At 43.5% G+C, this 22,324-nt stretch overlaps 1 protein-coding gene across 1 annotated transcript in view; it reads right to left on the reverse strand.

The window, feature by feature from the left end:
* The window catches only part of LOC134603273 (meiosis-specific nuclear structural protein 1-like), a 115,470-nt gene extending 111,066 nt beyond the window's left edge, over positions 1-4,404 (reverse strand). Inside the window, exon 1 of the mRNA XM_063449087.1 lies at positions 4,324-4,404. Within this exon, the coding sequence (XP_063305157.1) occupies positions 4,324-4,329 (6 nt within the window). The 5' untranslated portion in view covers positions 4,330-4,404. The remainder of the gene's footprint in view (positions 1-4,323) is intronic.
* Positions 4,405-22,324: the final 17,920 nt, after the last annotated feature.

A 22,324-nucleotide genomic window follows, 5' to 3' on the forward strand; every position in this document is an offset into this window, starting at 1 on the left:
GTTTCTTACCAGTTCGGGATAACTGTTTGAAGAGGAGGTATGTGACTATGTGGTTTAGAAAGGTTTACAAAAGCAAGCAAAGAAAATGTGAGCAGTTTATAATGCAAAGCAGCCAAATGTCGACGAAGGTGTCACTGTGAGAACTAAAGTACCCGAAGTGGACAGAGCAAAAACGAATGCCCGCTCGATTTTTATCTGTGGTTCTTAGTAAAACAGAGGATGGCTTTTATAAACTTGGTACTAAAACAGGTATTTTGAAACAATTGTATGCCAAATCGGAATTCAGTGTTTGAAAAGAGAGATTTTTAACGAAAGAGGATGTCCCTGCTGTAGAAATATCTTTACATCAAACAGCAATCAAACAATCCCTTGGTACTGGGCAGGGTTTCTGAAAACGTGACTGCAAATCGAAAATGTACCACAAATAGGTGTGCTTGTCGCAAAAAACAATTGCTATGTAATTCAAAGTGTCGCCAATCTTTAGATTGCACTAATAAGTAAGCATAGTTTTTATATGTTTGTTTAGCAAATTAATTTCCTTAATCGTTTGATTCTTTCTATTGCAGTTTTGTAACAGAAACTTGCTTCTTTGTTGCTAAATAAATAACATTATGTTAAATTGATTCTTGTTTGATTGTACTAACTTGCTTCTTAAACGTTGCTGTTGTTCCAGCAAAAGATCTTATTTTGCACTTTAACTAGTGCCTAGTAGGTAATGTGCAGATTAACAAGGTAATGTGAGAAATCTTTGAGAAATGAAACAATTTTCTGCACTTTAACTGATCAGCCTAGGTAATGAGCACATTAACGGTAACATATATATATATATACTGTAAGAGTGACAGTGATGGTTGAGTTCAAAGAGTGACAGTTGACTGTTGAGGTCAGGGGGGGACATAATCTTCACTTGACAGTTGAGGTCAGGATCAGGGGGACATAATATCCACTTGTTCAATCAGGGGGACATAATCTTCATTTAATCCAGATACTTATTACACCTGGAATACCAATTCTAACCATAGTACTTTACATTGTGTTTGAATTTTACTATCCTTGTTCAGTAACAAATATAAATATAGATTGCCCTTCAAAATATGTTGGCATTTTAAACTTCACTTGAGACACTACTAAACTGCGAGAGCATTTTCTCAAATTAAGACAAGAACACTATAACAACTTACTCTTGCTGTATAGGTTATGGATCAAGGAGGCCCTTACCTCTTGGATTCTGTCTGCCTTCTGCACTTCTGTTTCCCAATCACTGCAGCTATAAGCCTGCCTCTATTGTCAGTAAAGCACGTTATAGTAACTCATCTGCCTGTCCAAACACAGGGTGGGCACACAGGTTGGGTGCAAGCTGTCAAGACCCCACTTTTTCAACTAGCTCTGTTAGATTTTGGTTTTGCAATCAGACATTCACAGTGTATGTATCTTTTGCCAAACTCTGAATGTAAGTGTTAAGAGGCTCATTCAGCAGTTGTAATCATTTGAGTTGATCTAATGTCAGTGCCTGAGCTACTTTGCCCTGATATGGCAGGCTGTAATGAAAGGTCCCTAACTGGAAGAGCCAATTCCTGGTTTGGGCAAAAATCACGTGCTTGGAGGTTTTCAGCAACTGTGAGAACTTGAGAGTATGTTTTACTTCATGTTTTGTTTTTACATATGTTTCAATTCATTATCTATATATTAAAATGTGGGTCATTTTGAGCCTGGAGTTTCCCTTTGAAATATAAATGAAACAAATAGGAGTCCTAATTCTTATTATGTAACAAATCAATGCCTTTTGTGCAAAAATCCTTATACTACAGCTATCATCCATATTACCTGCTTGACAGCCAGGAAACAGGTAAGCATACCTGTAGCAGGAGTGTGAGGGTTAGCTAATTTATTTATTATTGCCATTTATATAGCGCCAACAGATTCCGTAGCGCTTTACAATATTATGAGAGGGGGATTTAACTATAAATAGGACAATTACAAATAAACTTACAGGAACAATAGGTTGAAGAGGACCCTGCTCAAACGAGCTTACATTCTATAGGAGGTGGGGTGTAAAACACATTAGGACAGGAATTTACACTCAAATAAGGTGGGCTGCCCTTTAGGAGAGGGCAAGAGACAGGTATGTGAGGTAAGGGTTAGTCTTGGAGGCCATAAGCTTTCCTAAAGAGATGGGTTTTAAGGCACTTCTTAAAAGATGCAAGACTAGGGGAGAGTCTGATGGCGGTAGGCAGGCTATTCCATAGGAAGGGAGCCGCCCGCTAGAAGTCCTGCAAGCGCGAGTTGGCCGTACGAGTGCGGACAACGGACAGGAGGTGGTCACGGGCAGAACGGAGAGACCGAGAAGGGACATACCTATGGATCTGTGAGGAGATATAAGAGGGGCTAGAGTTGTTCAGTGCTTTATAGGTGTGAGTTAGTACCTTGAATTGACTCCTATAGCATACAGGAAGCCAATGTAAGGACTGGCAGAGGGGTGAGGTGTGAGAGAAACGACTAGAGAGGAAAATCAATCTAGCAGCAGCATTCATTACGGACTGTAAGGGTGCAGTACGGCTATTGGGAAGACCAATCAGGAGAGGGTTACAATAATCCATGCGGGAAATTACTAGAGCATGGACAAGCTCCTTGGTAGTATCTGGTGCAAGAAAGGGGCGGATGCGGGCTATGTTTTTAAGATGGAATCTACAGGATTTGGCAACATGCTGGATGTGAGGCTCAAAGGTGAGACCAGAGTCGAGTATGACGCCAAGACAGCGCGCTTGCAAGGATGGACTAATGTTGGTACCACAAACTTGGAGGGAGAGCGAAAGATGAGGATCAGTATTAGGAGGAGGAAAGACAAGGAGCTCAGTTTTTGAGAGATTGAGTTTCAGAAAGCGGGAGGACATCCAGTCAGAGATGGAAGAAAGGCAAGCAGTGACACGTTGCAGGACGGCAGGGGAGAGGTCCGGGGAGGAGAGATATAGCTGGGTGTCATCAGCGTACAGGTGGTAGTGAAATCCAAAAGAGGTAATAAGTTTGCCAAGAGAGGCAGTATAAAGAGAAAATAGAAGGGGACCAAGGACGGAGCCTTGGTCCCCTTCTATTGCCCCCCTTAAAGCACTGATGCCCCAGAGATACTTCTCAACTGGGGTCACAGCACGTGGCCACCCTACATAATGGTAATCGGTAACTTTGGCATCCCGGATATTTCTAAACTACATTTCCCTTGATTCTCGAACATCCGCAAGACTGGCACATCATTGGAAATATAGTTATATAGTACATCAGGGTTATTTACTAAACTAAGTCACGAGACTTATACGAAAAATAGTTGCGCTGGACGCTTTCTCTGTTATGCAAACAGCTTTGGCTTTTTTAACCTGAATGCGGCAATTTGGATTCGAATCAGTAAAATGTGTCACTTAATAAATAACCCTGTGAGAACAGACCAACCTCCCCAAAGTAAGAATACAAAAAGGTACACCAACCCCCCCCCTCCTCTGTCCCTGTGCGTCCAACTCGCCTGGTTACTAATACGCGTCTGTTAATCCACCCATTGTAATTAATCATTAATAATATGTTTGGTTTTTTTTCAAAGTATTGTTTGATTTATTTGTTATGTGTGTGTGTATATGTATATATATATATATATATATATATATATATATATATATATATATAGTGGCCCAAAAGAAGTTATACAGTGTATAATCAACACAATATAATCCCAGCAGATTATATGGGTACATACACACTGACACATAAAGTGACAGTTACATTTCAGATGTTTAAATATCAGAGTGGCAGTTGGAAAGAATAGTATGGGATGTTACAAAGCTGATTGAATCATGTGTAAATACACTATACTATACTATACTACATACTGTACCTACTTTTGGGCGTATATATATATATATATATATATATATATATACAAAAAATGTTTCTTGGCACTCACCCTTTCGTGCATATAGTTCAATTCAGCCTAGGTGCAATCCCACGTTATTCTTGTTTATATATATATATACACACTGTATACACACTCACACACACAAATCAAATTTCGTAAAAAAATAAAAAGGATCTGTATTTCCCCCCAATCTGTATAGTAGGAGGAGGATGAGGGGGGCTCAGTGTGACATGGTTAAATAACATTATTATTATGAATCAGCCCAATGCACTCCCAGCCTCTCCTGTTTATACACAGTATACCAGCTGCTAGCACAGTGTGTTACTGTATCAGCCATTAAACTCTGCCTGAACTGTGTCCATTCACAGGTTAATATTCTCTATAAACTCGCGGGTTCAGCACCTATTCCTATTCCTAGCGCTATTTACCATCATGGTTCCGGTGTTACTGAACCCGCTCCTCCTCTCCGACCTGCAGCGCCTGCTTGATCTTGTTACCCAGGCAACTGTGTCTCCTGAGCCACTTCCGGTGGTGACGTAATAGGAGCGCGCTACCCTCGTAACACATGTCGCCGCTCGGAGCGTCAGCCGCCATGTTTCTGGTTACATTTGATAGAACACCGTAGAGAGTGATATAGATACAGAGATTTGAGTCATATTTATTATGAAATGAAAACCCGGGCGCTGATAGAGCAAAGACACCAATTTGGGTTGATTCATTTTCTCATTTTAGCATATTTTATTAGGAAAATGTATAACTGGAGGCTTGAACTGATGCTGAAACATTCCATATTTAATTAAACTAATAAAACTACTGCTTCTTAAAAAAAAAAAAAAATAATACACCAGACACTATTTATTAAAAGGAAAAACATGTTGAAAAAACAAGTCCATATAGAATGCCCATGGTCATGTAGGTGTGATTGTATCTCCACAGACTGCTTTGTAAACACATTTCTTGAAGTTTGAGGACACATTATATTACTGTATTATTGCTGTGGATCTCTGGTATGCTGAGTCTCCTAGGGATACAAGTTAAGTGAAACTTTTCTGCTGAATAGTCCTTCGTCACTTTGTTATATATGTCATATTTGTTTATAACAATTTCTGCCTCATTTTATGTTGTTTTCTTTTTGGTTACAATAATATGTGGATCGATATGGCATCAGCCAGCTCTAATTAAAAAAAAAAGAGAGAGAGAAAGAGAGATTTGTGCCCAAAATGGGCACTGTCCTTCCTAAGAAGGGGCACTTGAGATGTATGTATTAGCCGCTAGAGGCACTTCTTGTTGCTTCTATGCAGGGCTGACGTTCAGCATATTTAAAGTCTGCATGAAGACGCCGAACACTCCCCACAGATATGCACTGAGCTAATGTATCTCTACGAAGAGATGCTGATTGGTGCAGCACAGTGAAGTCAAAAAGGTTTCCTTGTGTGCTTGTGATAGAGGCTGACGCTCTCAACCTGTCACTGGCCAACCATTGAGAGGAATGGCTAAGAAACGTACATGTGTTTCTAAAGCATTCCTCTCACTGGCGGCCAAAGAAAAATCTTCCTTACTAGTGACGGAGTAGAAGGTACGGGGGAAAGGGGAGGACATGCAGACTGATACCAGGAAGACAACTTGGGTGTTAAACCATTCAAAAATGGTTCAGAACCAGAACAAGGAGACAATTGATAAATATTCATCATGGGTGTTAATATATGTTTGTGTTTGGTTTCCTGTGATTTTACTAAGTACTCATTAGCCATAATCACTTTTAAATGTTTGCACATCTGTATATAATGTAATACCCCATGTCTAATGGATTTATATGTGCTCAGTATGTGTAAATCTGATCCATTAAGACCATAGACAGCTTCTTTTTCAATTATGAATATAACTAATTCATTATTGAAACATATAGCTGATAGATAAATAATATGTAATTACAATTTTTAATACTTATGGCTTTTGAGAACTTTTTAGAGTATCCCTGTTCTACTCATAACATCTGTGTCCAATTTTAGTAATCTTTTGATAATGTTATTATGTTCTGTTGTGAGTGTTGATGATACTATTTAACTTTGTATTATTTAATAACAGGATTCAGCTGTTTACAAAATATAATTTTGATGCTATTCAATTACCAACAATTTATGTGTAAGGCTAACAAACAAATGGGAATTTGGGGGATATTTATCAGTCATGCCGACACTTTTACATCTAATTTTTAGCAAATGTTAGCCTTGTGTTTTCATCTTTTGCTTCTTTTGCACCCTGTCATATTTAATATATGCCATAATTGCTGACCCATTACTCATTTTCCCCGTTGCCCCCCCCCAATAAAACACCACACACCTTTTCTGTGGATAAGGGCAACAGCCACAGCTTTATTAAATTCAACTCAATTCAAATAACCATAACCTGTCAGCTGTTGGGCGGTTAACCCAACAGACAGTTCTCCATCCACCTCTTTTCATAAGAGCCTCAACAGCCGGTACTTGCCATCAGTCCTCGTGTGGTCTGTCGTCTCCCCAATTCGACTCCGTGTGTTCCTCCTTTATTCCCAGTTGCGCTGTCCAGGGATCCCGCCACCACGATGCCGCCTTCCTGCGCGCTATGCCATGCCGTCATCACCCCCCCTGTAGACAGCGCAGCCTCAACTCCTGATTGCCATCCCACGTTGAACATATCCAAACCAATGGGAATGAACCCCATCCCTCCTCATGGCATTGGAGTTCTCCCCTTCCAACTCTATGTGAAGAATGACAAACCCTCCCAGCCGTCGCACAAACTTAGAAATGGACATAGAAACGTATAAATATAGAATGTGACGGCCAATAAGAACCATTCGGCCCATCTAGTCTGCCCAATTTTTAAAATACTTTCATTAGTCCCTGGCCTTATCTTATAGTTAGGATAGCCTTATGCATATCCCACGCATGCATAAAGGACCACTATAGGCACCCAGACCACTTCAGCTCAATGAAGTGGTCTGGGTGCCAGTTCCCTCTAGGGTTACCCTACCTGCTGTAAACATAGCAGTTTCAGAGAAACTGCTATGTTTACATATGGGTTCATCCAGCCTCTAGTGGCTGTCTCATTGACAGCCGCTAGAGGCGCTTCCGCGCTTCTCACTGTGATTTTCACAGTGAGAAGACGCCAGCGTCAATAGGAAAGCATTGAGAATGCTTTCCTATGGACTGACTGAATGCGCGCGCAGCTCTTGCCGCGCATGCGCATTCAGCCAATGACCTCCAAAGCAGGAGGAGAGTCCCCAGCGCTGAGGGAGCCCGGCGCTGGAGAAAGGTAAGATTTTAACCCCTTCCTCCCACTTCAGCTGGCGGGAGGGGGGGCCATGAGGGTGGGGGCACGGAAAACAAGTTTGTTTTCCTGGCACTATAGTGGTTCTTTAAACTCCTTTACGATGTTAACCTCTACCACTTCAGCTGGAAGCCTATTCCATGCATCCACTACCCTCTCAGTAAATTAATACTTCCGGTTCCGGATATTATTTTTAAACCTTTGCCCCTCTAATTTAAGACTATGTCTTCATGTTGTGGTAGTTTTTCTTCTTTTAAATATAGTCTCCTCCTTTACTGTGTTGATACCCTTTATGTATTTAAATGTTTCTATCATATTAACTTTGTGACAACAACGTTCTAAGGGTCTACCCCTACCCGAAACCCACCAAACTGGCAAAGAATTATTTCCGCCCATATGAGTGTCAACTCCTGAAAGAGCACGAAACAGTGCGCCATGTCCTGCTTCATCTCATGAATCAAGTCGATAGACCGCCGTCGGCCAATGTCGTTCCCACACGCATGGAGCACTAATGTAACCGGCCCCGAAACTCAGCAACTAAGCTGAGCGCACTATGAATACAAATGTTCCCAAGACAAAACCCCTCAAATCCCTCCAACGTGTCCACACTAACTCACATGGAAACCCCAGATTACGCCCATATGGGCTTTGGGCCGCCTAGCTGCCCAATACACATAGGAATGGCCCAGGATCCAGATGTATCGAGGAGCCATGCCTGCGAAAACAGACAACGACAAGAACAACAAGGTCAATTACATATATATGAGGCCAAACATACAGCTAAAAGCGACCTGACTGCCACCTGCCCAAGAGCTTTAACGCACCCGACTGGAAACCCAACACGCTGGCCTGGGTCGTTGCCCCAATGCGAAATGAGTGGGTAGTATAATGGGAGGGATCCAACCCCACACCGCTCACACAGGTCCTAAGCACCCGAGAAAATTGGAAACGGCTCAATGAAGACCCATCCCAATGGATAAGAAGGGAACCCCCAATACCACCCCGCGCCACCAGAAATCCGCGAACCATAGCTACTGGACAAAAATGACTGCCCGTCGCAACTATGCAAACCCTGCGTGTCCGCCCCCCTGGTATCCGTCTTAGACCGCCGAATTAACAGAACCAACCGGCCCTCAGGGACCGAGATTTCCAACAGGAGCAGCACCGCAGCACTGGCCTGGGGGGCCACTAGTTCACCAACCCAAAAGGCACCAAAAAAACATAACAAAAAAGGCCACCTGGAACAACTGAACCTCATACTCCAAAAAACAGACCTGGGGCAGGAAGTCTAACAACCAACACAAAACCTTGAAGGAGATGGGATGACGCAAGTCTGGACGACGACATTTCTTCCAGCCCTTTAAGACGTGTGCAGCGCCAAATGCTTTTGCCAACCGAACCAACTAACCTGCAGCACACAAGGCCTCCAAGAGAGATAGCGTGTTCCCCAATCTCTTCCGACGGACCCCACACTGCACCACTGACGCCAAACCGACAAGTAGGCGGTCCACATGAACTCCAATAACGAATTCCTCACCAGTCGCCTCAAATGTCGGAAACCAGGTCCCATATTTCCTTCGGGCAAGGTACCCCCATCACCTGAAATGCCTAGGTCACTCTCGTGCATATCACTCAACTGCAAGGGCCTCAACAACCCAGCTAAAAGACACCAACTCATGAGATGGGCGACCCGCTCACGAGCGGAATTAATCCTCCTCCAAGAAACACACTACGTTGACTCCAGACCCTTCCCTTTACGTAACAAACACTACACCACATGCCATCTAGCTAACTCCTTCCACGGTAAACACAACGGAGTGGCCATACTGATCCACAAATCCTGTCCAATCCACTTCACGCGCACTATCCCGGACCCCCAGGGCAGATACCTCACCATAGTGGGTCACCTAGGGACCCAAAAATACGCGATCACCTCCATATACGCCCCCAATACTCCTGACCCATCCTTCTGGTCGACCCTCATAGCACATCTAAAACTGTTCAGCTCCCACCACCTGGTTGTAGGCGGAGACTTCAATGCGACTATGGCCCCAGAAATTGACCGACAACGCCCCACACCCCACACGAACAGACCCACCCCCCATCCCACGAGAGTGGATAAGTTGCTCTCAAACTTCGCACTCCGCACAAACCTCCATGACGTATGGAGACTACAACACCCCAACACCTTGGACTTCTCATTTTACTCGCATCCCCACACCTCATACTCCAGAATCGACATGTTCCTAATCTCCCCTTCCCTGCTACCTCAGATCACAAACTCAAACATAGGCACCATCGCATGGTCAGACCACGCGGAAATCTCCCTTGAAATGGACATCCCCATAGCAACCAGATCCTGGACCTGGAGGTTAAACCCCACTCTACTGCAAAACCCAAATATCATGAGAGACACACGCACAACCATAGAAAACTACTTTACCGAAAACACGAACTCGGTCGCTTCATCTAGCTCACTATGGGCAGCACACAAAGCGGTGGTTAGGGGCACACTGATTGAACAGGCAACCAGGCTCAAAAAACACATGCTCCAAGAATTAGAACACCACATAACCTCCCTGAGGACCGCCTCAGCCCAACACAAATTAGACCCCTCCTTAGACAAGCTAGCACAAATAAAGACCCATCAGCAGGCTATCAAAACCTTCATGGTCAAGGACTCCCAAAGGGCACTTCTGTGGACTAAACAACTCTATTATGATAAATCCAATAAAGCGGACTCGCTCTTAGCCCGCAAACTCCGCCAAAGAGCACAGGCCAAACGTATCGACAAAATTGACTCCCCAGGAGGCACCACGCACGCCACCCCCGACCGAATTGCCGCCACCTTTGCCAAGTACTACACGGAACTCTACGACCATAGAACACATCCTAAACACAATCAATCCCACCCGACAGACCCCCAAGACATAGACTCTTATCTCCGAGACATCCCCCTCCCTGCACTGTCCGAAGAAACTAAACAGCGCCTCACCTCACCCATCACAACGGAAGAAATTGCCCTCATAGTTAAATCACTCAAGCCTCATAAATGCCCGGGCCCGGATGGCTTTACGGGCCAATACTACAAATCATTCTCGGCTGCCCTTCTTCCACACCTTGCCTCACTCTACAACTCGCTACTCCAGGGAGAGACTCTACCCTCAGATATGCTTAGATCAAACATTAGCTTAATTCCGAAACCAAACAAAACACTCACCGACCCAGGCCACTACAGGCCGATCTCCCTCCTCAATGTGGACTTTAAAATCTTCACGAAACTCCTGGCGAACCGCATCCAACACTCCCTACCCAAATTAATCCACCCCGATCAAGTGGGATTTATCCCATCAAGACAGGCCAATGATAACACCAGACGCACTCTAGATCTCATATGGGTAGCGACACACCGGAAGATCCCGACCCTCCTCCTGTCCATGGACGCCGAGAAGGCATTTGACCGCCTCCTCTGGCCTTTCCTTTTCGCCACCCTCAAAAAATTTGGCTTCCCCGATCCCCTGATTGAGGCCCTGACCTCCCTCTACAATAACCCATTGGCCACCCTCCTCATACCCAACTCTAGCCCAACATCGATTACGATTAAAAATGGAACCAGACAGGGATGCCCCCTCTCCCCGCTCCTCTTCGCCCTCTCCCTTGAACCCTTCCTACAAAAAATACGCGACTCCCCATTAATCACCGGCATTACGGTGCGACAAAACGAATACAAAATATCAGCCTATGCTGACGATATCCTCCTCACACTTACAAACCCACTCCAATCCATACCCCCCCTACTGGCACTACTGGACGAGTACGCAGCAGTCTCGGGGTACAAATTAAACCTAGACAAAACCGAATCACTCCCAATCGGGATCCCAGAGAATGACCTGAAAGACCTACGACGCTCACACCCCTTTAAGTACAACGACATCAGCATCCCGTACCTCGGCATACTCCTACCGGCCAACCCCGAATCTACGTATGAATTAAACTACCCCCCCTTAATTCACAAAGCCTACACAGACCTCCAGACCTGGAACACCATGCCTATCTCATGGATGGGGAGGATAGCCTCCATTAAAATGAACTTACTCCCCAGATTCCTGTACCTATTTCAAACCCTACCCATCCCTATCTCCCGAAAGGACTTCAAAGCACTCCAAACAAAAATCGACAACTTCATTTGGTCTAACAAAAAACCCAGAATACGGAGATCCACAATGTACAAAACCACGAAAACAGGGGGGCTGGGACTCCCCAACTTCCTACACTACTTTCAAGCAGCCCAACTGACACAAATACAACACCTACATGCCCCCCCAGGTCTAAAATTATGGGTAGACCTCGAGCACGACCTGATGGGTAGAGACCACCCCTCACTGCTCCTCTGGGTCCCCAAACAGTCCAGACCCACCACCCCACAAACGTCCCCAGCCCTCAACACCTCTTTTCAGGTATGGGATAAGACCACACCGAAAATCCGACTTATCAACTCCCCCTCACCCCTAACCCCAATCCTACGAAACAAACAATTTCCCCCCGGGATGAATCCCCGAGACTTCGCACATTTCGAGGACAACGGTCTCTTCCGTTTCTACCACTTCTTTCAATCCAACCAGCTGCTCCAATTCCCGGATCTGCCCCGGCACACGCCGCTCACTACTTTTGACTACTTTCGGTACCTCCAGATCCGCAGTTTCCTACAACACCCCCTCCACTCCTCCACGGCCACCGCTACCCTGACCCAATTCGAACGAGACTGCTTGCATTCTCCGATACGCAGAGGCCAAATCTCCTTCATTTACCTACAACTAAACTCTTCCTCCCCGACAGAAGCACTCGCATACACCAAGGCGTGGGAAAGGGATATTGGCCCCCCCACTGACCCGTCAGACTGGCCGGCAATATGGGAGGCAACTGCTTCCCTTACTATATGTGTAAACCATAGGGAACAGGCCTATAAAACGCTCCTCAGATGGTACCTGACGCCCCTAAGGTTGAAACAGATGAAATGCTCGACCACTGACGAATGCTGGAAGGGCTGCGGGTCTCAGGGTACCTATATTCACGCCTGGTGGCATTGCCCCCACATAACACAACTCTGGACAAAAGTGGCAGACCTTACATCAGCTCTCCTACACACTAAGATCCCACTAGACCCATGGATCTGGCTACTATCCAAACCCCACACCCCCCTATTCAGGGCACAAAACAAACTACTCGCCAAGATCGCCTTAGCCACACGTCGCACAATCGCCGAACAATGGGGCAACAAACACATTCCCACCCTGGACACAACCATCAGGAAAATAGAGGAAGCCAGGGAGATTGACAATCTATCGGCCCTACTCCACGACACAACCCACCACGACAACAAAATATGGGACCCCTGGGTCATTTATAGACTGACCCACCCTTAAAAATTCTCCCAACTCCGGAAGACAATCGCCCCGATCCCCTCCCCCACAAACCCTCCAAGACACCACTGCCCGGACCTTCCCTAACCCCCACACGCCTTCACCAGACCACTGGTAAACGTACCATCAATAGTAGCCCCACTCCATACTAACACCTCAACCCCCCTCTCACACAGCTACCGACTCTCAATCGGAATCAACGGCAATACGTCCCCCCCCTCAACACCGACCCCTCACCACCCGAAACCCACAAAGGGCGAACACCCCCACCCCCCTCCCTCCCAAACTCTCACCACGAAACCCTCACCCCCCCCAAGCAAGCTCCCGACCGAAGCGCCCATCACAGAGCACTGACTTAGACAGATCAAGGCCTACCCACTGAACCAACTCCGCACCATGACGTGAGGAACGGGCCTCATGGAGACCATAGAGACCTACGAACGTAAGCGCAACCCCCCCCACCTTCCCACCACCCTACCCGTCCCTGTAATCCCCCCTAGACGTACAAGGTACTAGCCCATATACACGCCCACTGACTTACAGCCCACCTCCTGAACATTCCGGAGAACAGCAGCCAACGTTTCCGCGGAAGACTATCGCTAATGACACCCGATACACCAACCACAACTATCTCAGTCTCCTTATCCCCAATTCGGAAATGCCAAACCGTAACTCACCTGAATATAAGGACAGTACTTGTACCCCTCCCCTCCCTTATACTGTATCCTGCAATAACAGTTGAAAACTTTGAAAATAAGGATTGTACTTGTACCCCCCCCCTTTTTTTTTTTTTTTTTTTTATTCTGTATCCTTCATTAACAGCTGAAAACTTTGAAAATAAGGATTGTACTTGTACCCCCCCCCCTTTTTTCATTCTGTACCCTGCATTAACAGTTGAAAACTTTGAAAATAAAGAATTTTGAAAAAAAAAAAAAAAAAAATATTGATAATGCCATTTTTCACTTACGTGACACAAAACCCCAGAGGGAATAATTATGCTAATAAACCTTAATGATACTTGCAAATAAATGATCAAACCAAATTGCTACTGTTGATTTATATTAATGGATGCCTTTAGGAGCAGATCTGTCAGAGTATTGCTTTCTGAATCTTGATTCATCTAGTTTAGCAAAAGTCTATATAGAGTTTGTTAAATGTGTTTTGGAGCTTAAATGTAATGTGTTCATGGTGTTTCAACACTTCATAATGATCCAGTATTAACAAAGTGCCTTATGGCAAACCTACTTAGAGTTGTTGTTTTTATTGAAGATAACTTTTTTGTGCTTTAGTTCGGTTTCTATTTTGTCTTTTTTTTTTTTATATCCATCTGGATAGTAAATTATTTCAGTCAATATACCAAGTTTGCCGTTATTATATATTTCTGTTTGTTATTATGGTAGAGCATGTTGACAAAATATAATGTGACAAAATGTCTTAAAAATGAATTTCCCAAAACAGATATGTTTGCTTACTTTCAAACTTGTTTAACCCCTTAAGGACCAAACTTCTGGAATAAAAGGGAATCATGACGTGTCACACACGTCATGTGTCCTTAAGGGGTTAAATTTGGGAAGCCATTCTCTATTAATCAAAGTATAGTATATTAAGGTAATATTTCAGAGATTCATTTTCTACTATTTTATTATTATTTTTTTTAAATCTGTAACATTGTAAAAAGCAAAACCTATATTTGCATTTTAACAAATTTGCCAACCTGTAAAGGGTTAATCCAACAACCATGACCACTTCAGTGATTTGATGTGGTCATGGTGGTAGAAGTCAGTATGTGCAGTGTTTCAGGTTGAAACACTGCACATACTGAGATATTTGTTAAGGATGTGCATGGGCAAAAAAATTGGTTTGGAAATATGGGTAAGTAAAAAAATGTGTCTGCTTCGGACCAATGGCATTTGGTTTGGTTTGGCACTTCCGAACTACTGAACTTCAGCAATTCGGAACTTCAGCAATTCAGAACTTCAGTACTTTGGACCTTCGTAAGCATCCGAATGTCCGAACTGCATGAAATGAATTGCACATGTCTAGTAAGTGGTTGTGGTGGCAATCCTGGTAAACCCTAACCCCAACCACATACACATCGGTAGGGCTCCCAGTGCCAGGATTGCCACCACAACCCCTTACAGGTCTATAGGGCTTCCAGTGCCCGGACTGCCACCACAATCACTTACACATCTATAGGGCTCCCAGTGCCAATAATTAGCTTATTAGTCAAGATTCCTATCATCATTCACGTAATTTTCCCTCCCTCTCTTGTTTTGGCACTTTTCAGAAATCCAAAATCTGTGTTTTTACTGGGAGGAAGTGACGTGCGGCAGTCACTTCCTCACAGGCTGTGAAAGCAAGAGGCCCAGTCGCACTTTAACAGTGCAGCCGGGTCCCTTGCTTTAAAGTGGTACAGCGCGCAACTGGGCTCCTGCTTAGAAATGCCCACCGGGTGACCCTTAGTGCATGGGTTTCCCAGTGGGCCTCCTTAAAGGACCACTATAGGCACCCAGACCACTTCAGCTTAAAGTGGTCTGGGTGCCTGGTCCAGCTAGAGTTAACCCTTTTTTTTTTATAAACATAGCAGTTTCAGAGAAACTGCTATGTTTACACTGAGGGTTAATCCAGCCTCTAGAGCCTCTAGTGGCACCCTCAGGGCACTATAGTGCCAGGAAAACGAGTATGTTTTCCTGGCACTATAGTGGTCCTTTAATGTGCAGGAGGAAAAAAATAAATAGTTGAGGGCAGTGGGGCCCACGGGGCAGCTGCTTTGGGCCTCCGGAGTATCTGGGCACGGGGCAGCTGCCCCCTTTGCCCTGTGTTAAAGACGGTCCTTCCAGAAGGTAATAATATATGAAAACAAATATATAATGTGTGAATTGGGTGTGGTATTCCAATTTAGATACTAACTAAAATCAAGAGATTAGGAGCCCTGACTTTGTAAATCAACTTCAGAGTGAGAATTCCCAATTCAATCAAAGTACATGAATTAATACCTCCTTTCTCCCTGAAATTGAAATGTGGTAGCAGCAGGTGGTAATATTTCTGTTAGTCTGATTTTTTTTCCCCCTCTACATTTAGACATAGGCCTTAACTCCACAAACAACAAATATAGTGTGGCCATTGAGCAAAACTTGTAAAAAAAAAAAAAAAAAAGTACATGTTAGCTTGGAACAACCTGTGCATGCTAGCTTGGACATGCTTGTGTTATTTCAAAAAGCACTCCTGCCGTACAGAAACCTGTGCTTACATTTCTATTAGTGGTCCATTCTTTTCTGTTTTCAGTGCTCAGAATTCTGGTATCTAGAAGTAAGGAATGTATAGGACTTCTCCCCCGGCCTGAAGAATGGTGAGGTCATGATATCCTTTTATTGGTGGCCAAAAATTGTCGAAGAAGGATTTAAGATTTAAGAAAAAAATATTATTTTCCCTGAATAAGTGATGTTTGATGTTCATCGGTGCATCATGAGCGTAAAAGCAAGACTCCTTAGCTGAAGGAATTATGCTGCAAATCTTGCATTTCAAGGTTGTCGACTAGTACCTTGCATACACTTATGGGGTGTGTATTCAAGGTACTAGTCGTGACACGTCTCTTGCAAGCGACATGCGCAACCGAAGCACAACCAGGAAATGCATTAACACACCAGATTCGAATGTACAACCTATATAAACTGTGACAGGACAGAAACATCCACACTTCCGAGGAAGCCCTGCCTCATGAAACGCGTCAAGTGTGGTACTCGAGCACTTTTATCCATAGCTTTTGATTTATTCACGGTTTGTTTTTAAGATATATTACTTTTAAAATACATTAAATAAAGTTTCTTTGATATATATTAAAGACTCTATTTTATAATTTTATAATTTTTTTTATATGTCACCTACTCTCCTGGTTCCTGAGTATCCTGCATATCCTAGGTGGGAATTAATCCACCATTGCTCTATATCCCAGAGCAAGTCATTGCTTTGGAAATTGTAAGTAGGATACCATATTTTGCTACTTACATTTTGTATTGATATATTAGACTACAAGACCTCTCTTGTTTTACCTTTCTTATAAACATTGGAGTACTATTGGACATCAACCAGAACTAAGCTTCATATGTTGAAAAGAGACATGTGTCCATCAAGTTCAGCCTTCATCACATTTGTTTTTTGCTATTAATCCAAGAAGTTAAAAAAAAAACCAAAAAAAAACAGTTTCACGCACTTCCAATTGTGCAAATTAGGAAAAAAATTCCCTCTTGACTCCAGAATGGCAGTCAGATTTATCCTTGGATCAAGAACCTATTAACCAACAATTGAAAAAATTACATAATTGAATATTATGTTTTTGCAAGTAAGCGTCTAGTTGCTGTTTAAACATCTGTATGGACTCTGATAAAACTACTTATTTAGGCAGAGAATTCCACATCCTTATTGTTCTTACGGTAAAAAAAACTTTCCTTTGCCTTAGACGAAATCTGCTTTCTTCCAGTCTAAAGGCATGACCTCATGTCCAGTATGTATAGTACTGTTTGTGAATAGATTGTCACACAATGGTTTGTATAGGCCCCAGATACATTTGTATAATGTTATCATTTACCATCTGAGACGATGTTTTTCTAAACTAAAGAGGTTTAACTTTGTTAACCTTTCTTCATAGCTAAAATTCTCCATTCATTTTCTCAATTTTGTAGGTTGTCTCTGCACTTTTTCTAGTGCCATGATATCCTTCTTTAGAACAGGTGCCTGAAATTGCACAGCATATTCAAGGTGTGGTCTTACCAATGATTTATAAACAGACAAAACGATATTCTCATCCCGAGAATTAATGCCCTTTTTAATTCCGGACAATACCTTACTGACCTTAGCCACTGCTGATTGACATTGCACATTGTTGCATAGTTTGTTGCCTGTAACAATTCCCAAATCCTTCTCTTGTGTATTTATCCCGAATTCGCTTCCATTTAGGGCAGCAGTCCTGAACCTGGCCCCAGCATTTAGGGCCACCTGATGGGCCCTATATCTTTAGGGGCCCGGTCAGCACTGCGGCTGTGCAATAGTCCGACCAGGCCCCTTTAAACAATTGCACCTGCAAAGTAGTGCTGGGAGGAAGTGACGGACGGTGGTCACTTCCTCCCAGCTCCTTCCGCGCGGGAGGGAAGAGAGGCACAGCCAGGCCGTGAGGAGGGAAGAGCCACGCCGACTCCCATCAGCCACAGCCATCCTCCTGCAAAAAAGGTAAGAAAAATTAGCTATGTGTATGTATGCATGTCAGCATGTCTGTCTGTATGTATGTATGTCAGTATGTCTGTGTGTGTGTGTATGTATGTATGTTAGTATATCTGTCTGTATGTATGTATGTCTATCTGTATGTATGTATGTCAGTATGTGTATGTATATATGTATGTGTATGTAATAATGTATTTCAGTATGTATGTATTTTAGTATGTATGTCAATATGTATATCTGTGTGTCTCTGTGTGTGTATGTATCTGTATGTATGTGTTTGTATGTATGTCAGTAAGTGTATGTATGTATGTATGTATGTATATGTTTGTATGTATGTATGTATGTGTGTATGTCTGTGTGTATGTATGTGTGTGTGTGTGTATGTATGTGTTTGTCTGTGTTTGTGTGTATGTATGTGTGTGTATGTATGTCCTTATTCTTGTGTGTGTCTGTATGTGTGTTAGTATGTGTCTGTGTGACTGTATATATCTATGTGTCTGTTTCAGTATGCATAGGAATTTGTTAAAAAAAAATTCAAACCTTAGTCCGGCCCCCAACCGTGTCCAAGGGACAGTGAACTGGCCCCCTGTTTGAGGACCCCTGATTTAGGGTATAAGTTGCTTGTGCATTCTTTATGCTGAAGTGCCTAACTTTGTTTTAAATATGTTTATTGGTATCGTGTCTTGAGTTCTCACATCAGACAGATTTTCCTGAAGTGTCTAACTTTGCATTTTTCTACATTAAATTTGATCTGTAATTTGAGTGCCCAGTCCCCCAGTCTATCTAAGTCCCTCTGCAGAAAAGTAAGATCTTGCTCACATTGTATCACTTTACAGAGTTTTGTGTCATCTGCAAACACTGAAACATGACTTTCAATGCTTTTTTCAAGATTATTTATAAACAGGAAGGGGTCCCAGAACAGAACCCTAAGACCGGGATTGTACCTTCCAAGTGACATACAGCAGAGCTCTTAGTAACTCATAAAAGTGTGAGTTCATTTTCTATACTAGTCTAAGTAGCTTATACAAGTGCGAGTTAGTCTTCTATACACTTTTCAAAATATTGCCAATATAAATCATATATTGCACTATTTGTTTGTTTTATTTCTCTATTTTTTTGAGGTTATCTAACAATTAAGATCTGTATTGACTAATTCCAAACAAGTGTATGTAAATGTATATATTTATTCCAACACAGGGGTGCTGTGTACACTGTTTGTTCATAAGATACTTCTACCTTTTGGGCGCGGTTTATCATATTGTTTGCCACACTTTGTACTGTTTGCAAGGCTTTGGGTAACCTTGCTGATTTACTAGTGCCACCTGTAGTGAGCGCCTATTTTTGTTTTTTGTACACATTTATTATATCCTGTTTCTGATTGTTTAAAGGTCAAGCAATTGAGATGAAAAGTCATGATCAAAATCAAATGGACCACATTCCAGGAGACAGGGTTGTAGGATTTGAGGACATATCCTGGTATAACCTCACAAACTACCAGTCTAGACAAATAGAAACATATTCTGCTAATATTGGATTGCCCAGTAACCTTTTTTGTATTAATATTACTTTACCTTAATTCCAGTTTCATTCAGTGCTGTAGAAAATGTGTTACTTGTCCAACTTCATTAATCATCTGTGCATCTTTAAAGGACCACTATAGGCACACAGACCACTTCAGCTTAATGAAGTGGTCTGGGTGCCAGGTCCATCTAGGTTTAACCCTTTTTGCTGTAAACATAGCAGTTTCGGAGAAACTGCTATGTTTACCTATGGGTTAATCCAGCCTCTAGTGGCTGTCTCATTGACAGCCGCTAGAGGTGCTTCCACGCTTCTGTATGTGATTTTCACAGTGAGAAGACGCCAGCGTCCATAGGAAAGCATTGAGAATGCTATCCTATGGACTGGCTGAATGCATGCGCGGCTCTTGCCGCACATGCACATTCAGCTGATAACGGCGAAAAGGAGGAGGAGAGTTAAGATTTAAGATTTAACCCCTTCCACCCCCTAGAGCCTGGCGGGAGGGAGGCCCAGAGGGTGGGGGGGACCTAGAGACCCTATAGTGCCAGGAAAACAAGTATGTTTTCCTGGCACTATAGTTGTCCTTTAAGGGTATACACTCTACAAAATAGCTGCTTTAGAGACACATCCCACCTGGCTTACAGAATGGAGATTTTTAAGGGTTTTAATGGAATTTTGGATCTGGTGATGCTATATTTTATACTATTTTGTGTATTCTATTTTTAACTGCATACAACTTGCAGAACATGCAATTATTTATCGTTTCAGAACATTTGGTTATATTAAATGGATGGTAACAGTTTGCAGCTATTATAATAAGCATAATGAGTTGTGCAGGGCCCTCTGAGAACTACAGAAATGATTTCAGACATCTGTTTTATTCAGAGGAGTTTTACGCAATCCTTGCTGAAAGACCCCAAGTGCACACAAGCATCAATGTGACATTGAATACCAGGACACAAAGAATCTCCGATATCTTCTTTGTTCGTGCATTCTTTATATGTCAATAAACAAAATGTGAAATGAAGCAGTCCAGAATTTTCTTCGTTTACAGCGTCATTAACTCAACGACTTCAAGATGGATTCTGCTAAATCATTCACAATTTTCAATATACCATTTTCTTATTTTGTAGACAGAGTTTTATTCATAAAACAAAAAACGAATAAACTGGTACGCCTTATACTGCATTACGATAGTGCGTTTTTCTCTTAATTTGTTTTTGGAATTTTGAGATTTAGAAATGAATACACTGGGGGCGGGGCCTGACTGCTGAGCAGGGAAGACGTGAACCTCACAAGCTCCTGCAATAAGCTACACTCTATAGCAAATCTTACGCTCAAAAAGCCACTAATCGGGCCACAACGGTCACCAACCGTAAAGGGACTTCAAGCGGAACAGAATGTTACCCCTCAAACGATGCTATGACCTACTTTCGCCGATCAAGCTATCAAGGCCTACTTACAAGGCGAGCGCGGGAGGGACGGCCGCTCTCCCACCGCCGCGACTAGCCACCTCGACGACTAAGGGCCCCTGTCCCCCCCCCATGGACCGGCGGGGGTTATCCCAGTCCAGACTCCACAGGGCTACAGAACCCCACAAGCTACCAGGATTGCAAGCAGCACATACCCAGAGGCCAAGATGGCGGATGCCAACCGAGCCTCCATGCCCCCACTTGTCCAACCTCTCTCAGCGCAGATGGCTAACGTGAGCCATCAGGAGGACCGCATAGCGGTAGCATTTGACCTCTTCTGGACACGGTGGGAGGCCATACTGGCACAAAACCATGCAGCCACAGCGGTCCCTCGACGGCCCGCCACTACTCTTACAAAAGCACCAGCGTTGAAACGCAAGGCTACGCCACCGACCGACACGAAGCTGCAGAAGGTAATAAGAGCTCTACCCAGACTTAAAGGCAGCAGACCGAGCACCCGTTACTGCAAGCCTGAGTCCAGACAAGCTCGGAGAGCCACCAAACTCAGCCGGCCGCCACACAAACTAAACTGGCGCACTCGAGGGGCCCACACCCGGCCTACACCAGGTGAAGGCCAGAAAGCCTGTCAACACTCCACCCAAATGCAGCGATGCACAGCCGCAACCAGCACTCTGAAGAGCTACACCTGTACATCAAAGGGACACACTGAGCCTCACACTCGCCAAACAGCAAGGGGAGCGGAGACACTGTCACACCGCAAAGCATACATCCCCACCACCCAAGGTACTCACACAGGACTGGGAGGCAATGGAGGAGTCCCTGCAGCATCCATGACCACAGACGTCCATCCCAGGGCCCAAGTTAAGGCCTCTAGATTGGGCATCGGCTAGGCACCAGTGGTCTGTCCTACCAGGCTCCTTACGTTCTTTGACAACGTACATGCCATGAGAACTATACATTTGATAAACTGTAGGTTTGCTTGCAAGCTAACTTTTCCTTGACTGCTCTGCTCTATGCTTAACTCCTGAATCCACTACCTACTCTACGTTCATTAGGCAGACATACTCTTAAATATTTTGATCTAATACCTGTACACACGTTAGAAGCAACAATTAAGCATGTTACAGATCATCACTTACTGAGACACACACACTACGATATGCATCACACTGCTGTCTACTCTTCTTCCTTTACAAAAAAAAAAAGTGCACTGTTATTCATGCCATGCAATTGTTTTTCTTTGTCTACTGAATCTCTGGCGATAACTGTTGTGGCATTGCTAGCTAAAATGTTACCTTTATCACCTATGCACGAAAAAATAAAGAATTAAAAAAAAAAAAAGAAATGAATACACTATGCCTTGTACCACTGATTCAGTTATTGGAAGAGAAAAAATTGCTAGTGCTCTCTAGAAATTGCAAATACGCTTCTGAGACTATCCATAGTGATGTATAGTCCTGACAATGTTTATAGAAACCTGACATCTCTTGATACTTGATGTATGGTAGGTAACCTGTGTTGAGCTTTCCTTGAAATTG

This window comes from Pelobates fuscus, chromosome 3 (genome assembly GCF_036172605.1).
Source record: "Pelobates fuscus isolate aPelFus1 chromosome 3, aPelFus1.pri, whole genome shotgun sequence".
Taxonomy (NCBI): domain Eukaryota; kingdom Metazoa; phylum Chordata; class Amphibia; order Anura; family Pelobatidae; genus Pelobates; species Pelobates fuscus.